This window comes from Capsicum annuum, chromosome 8 (genome assembly GCF_002878395.1).
Source record: "Capsicum annuum cultivar UCD-10X-F1 chromosome 8, UCD10Xv1.1, whole genome shotgun sequence".
NCBI lineage: Eukaryota > Viridiplantae > Streptophyta > Magnoliopsida > Solanales > Solanaceae > Capsicum > Capsicum annuum.
Window position 1 is genome coordinate 110,537,820 of NC_061118.1, and position 2,361 is coordinate 110,540,180.

Here is a 2,361-nt window from a genome sequence, read left to right on the forward strand (position 1 = left end):
CTTGCCAGAGACTGGGCTCTTTGTGCCTAAGAAATGTCACCACTATGATGATGCAGGTTGCCCGACTGCTTGGGTAAGGAGTACTGATAGTAAATAATGATACAGAACTCTACCACTTCTTTTTCTTCCATTTAACACCATCTCTACTACTTTGAGACTAGGTAGCTCCTTGATAAAAAAACCTACCCCACTTACCCTGCCTATCTCCATATTCTGCCTGTCTTCTCTTCTAATCATCAACCTACTGCATGTGAATAGTTAGCCTCGACATGTCCATATCTTTCATGAGCAAAACGTTCTTACTCTCCAGAATCAGATCTTTGTTTACCCCAAAAGCAAACTTTCTCATTCTCGACCTTTTATCAATCACCAAATCAGAAATATACCTCGATAAATGATGGAACTTCAAAGCATACTCCTTCGTAGACATTCTGCCTAGATTGAGGTTTGAAAATTCCTGAATCTTAGCTTCTCTCAACTCTTTAGGAAAGATCCAATCCATGAAGGTATCAGAGAAGGCCTCCAATAAACCATCCTCTTTTATATCACCCTTATCTCTATTCCACTCCTCATACCATAGATAAGCAACCTCTTTGAGTTGATAAGGTGCAAAGTTTACACTTCCCATTTTAGTAGCCCTCATTAATAAAAAGATTTTCTCCATCTCATCAAGAAAGCCCTGTGGGTCTTCCTCTACCTTCACTCCCATAAAAGACGATGGACCCACCATCATAAACTGTCCAAGCATAACGGCCTCAACCAATATCACACTGGTCGTACCTCGCTCAGCTTGAGAAGCAACCAATTGGGCAATAGCATGCATAGACTAATATAACTCCACATTTGTAATATTGCCTTGAGAGACCTAAGGAGTAGTCGAAGGAATAGGGGAAACTTTGGTACAATCAGGAACAAGACCATGAGATCGAAAATGTACTTCAGATGTAGGAGGTACTCCTTTAACATTATCCCCAAATGGGACGAAAGAATTTCCTTGTGTTCCAAGTCTAGTAGGCATGATCTAAAAATGAAAAAATAAGGATTAGAGGAGATTCCAAGACTGAGAAGTCAAGCTTAAAGAAAGAATACCAAGAAAGTGAAATGTTCCTAGATATCTTACAGCCTCCCTTATGAGTGTTGTGCACTACATACCCCTAAAAGAGACTCTACTCAACAGGGTTTTGTGGATACTTTATTGACTATGAAACTAGGCTCTGATACCAACTTGACATACCTCGAACGAGGGCGTTATCATATTAGGCATTCCAAGTCCACCTAGGACCATGGTCCACCCCCTTTTCCCAGCCCAACCACCTTATACAGCCTTAGATAAGTTGAATTTCAAGCATATAACAAGATTGCACAATTCTGTCATTAGTACTTTGGGATAGGGTCACAATAATGACTAACCCAACTAAGTCCTTCCATACCAACCAACCACAAATACCATACCAAACCAAAGAGAATTTTAAAAGATAATATGAAAGTCAAATCCAAAATGAAATACGATGGGACAGAGAGAAATTATGTCTGAAAATACCTACCGCCCAGCTTATTCCAATGCTAAGGCTGACATAACTACCAATCCCGCCCATTCCAACCACCAAAAATACCACAAAGCCTCTATACAAAAGAATGCAAATTCTGATTAGGATATGCCCTCAACAATGGTCAAAACCAATATCCGAAAATAAAATAAAAAGTCTAAGAATGTCCAACATGAATAATGCCTTCTGAAAGGATTTAAGCTCTCTACATCATTGCACTAAGCTATCCCTGGATTAATTATTGTTAAGGAGAGGTCGAATGTCTAGTTCCTACATAGTGTGGGTATACAACTGCCAGTAGACAAATTAGTTGGTGAACACTAGCATAAATCTCGGGGTAAGGATAAAGTAATGCCATTTATCAAAACCAAGTGAAAACCATTCAATGTAAATAACTATACATATATTTAAGTGTTGGGATAAGGGACCGGGTTTAAAATTCCATTTGAAAACCTTAACCTGGGTCGTGTAGCTTAGCTTTCCTACCGCCCATAATCCATATGGTTTTAGCTTCCCTTGCTGAAAGGGTCCCGATGCGTATAGCTATATGACTGGGCAATAAACCTAGAATGAATAGTACATCCCTCTAATATAAATATGACACTCAGACTTGGCCATCGAATACCTATAATATCAGCAAATATGAGTTTCTAATTTTGATCCTCCTCGGGATCGCCACCTTCCACGGCTTAGTGTACACTTTCTACCATTAATGTCCAATTAAAACCAAGTTCAAACAATCCAATTATCTATATATTAACCAAGGCTATTTTATAAGCCAGTGGTATCGTCATACCCCCATACCTGCAAGCAT

At 39.2% G+C, this 2,361-nt stretch overlaps 1 protein-coding gene across 1 annotated transcript; it reads right to left on the reverse strand.

Moving 5' to 3' along the window:
• Nucleotides 1-241: 241 nt before the first annotated feature.
• Nucleotides 242-823, reverse strand: LOC107879065. The gene has a single exon (XM_016726191.2). The coding sequence runs from the start codon at nucleotides 821-823 to the stop codon at nucleotides 242-244; it is 582 nt and encodes a 193-aa protein (XP_016581677.2).
• Between the last annotated feature and the right edge of the window lie 1,538 nt (nucleotides 824-2,361).

What these genes read in the sequence shown, in the direction of transcription:
- LOC107879065 (XM_016726191.2), bottom strand. Translation starts at nt 823, where the DNA reads ATGCATGCTATTGCCCAATTGGTTGCTTCTCAAGCTGAGCGAGGTACG.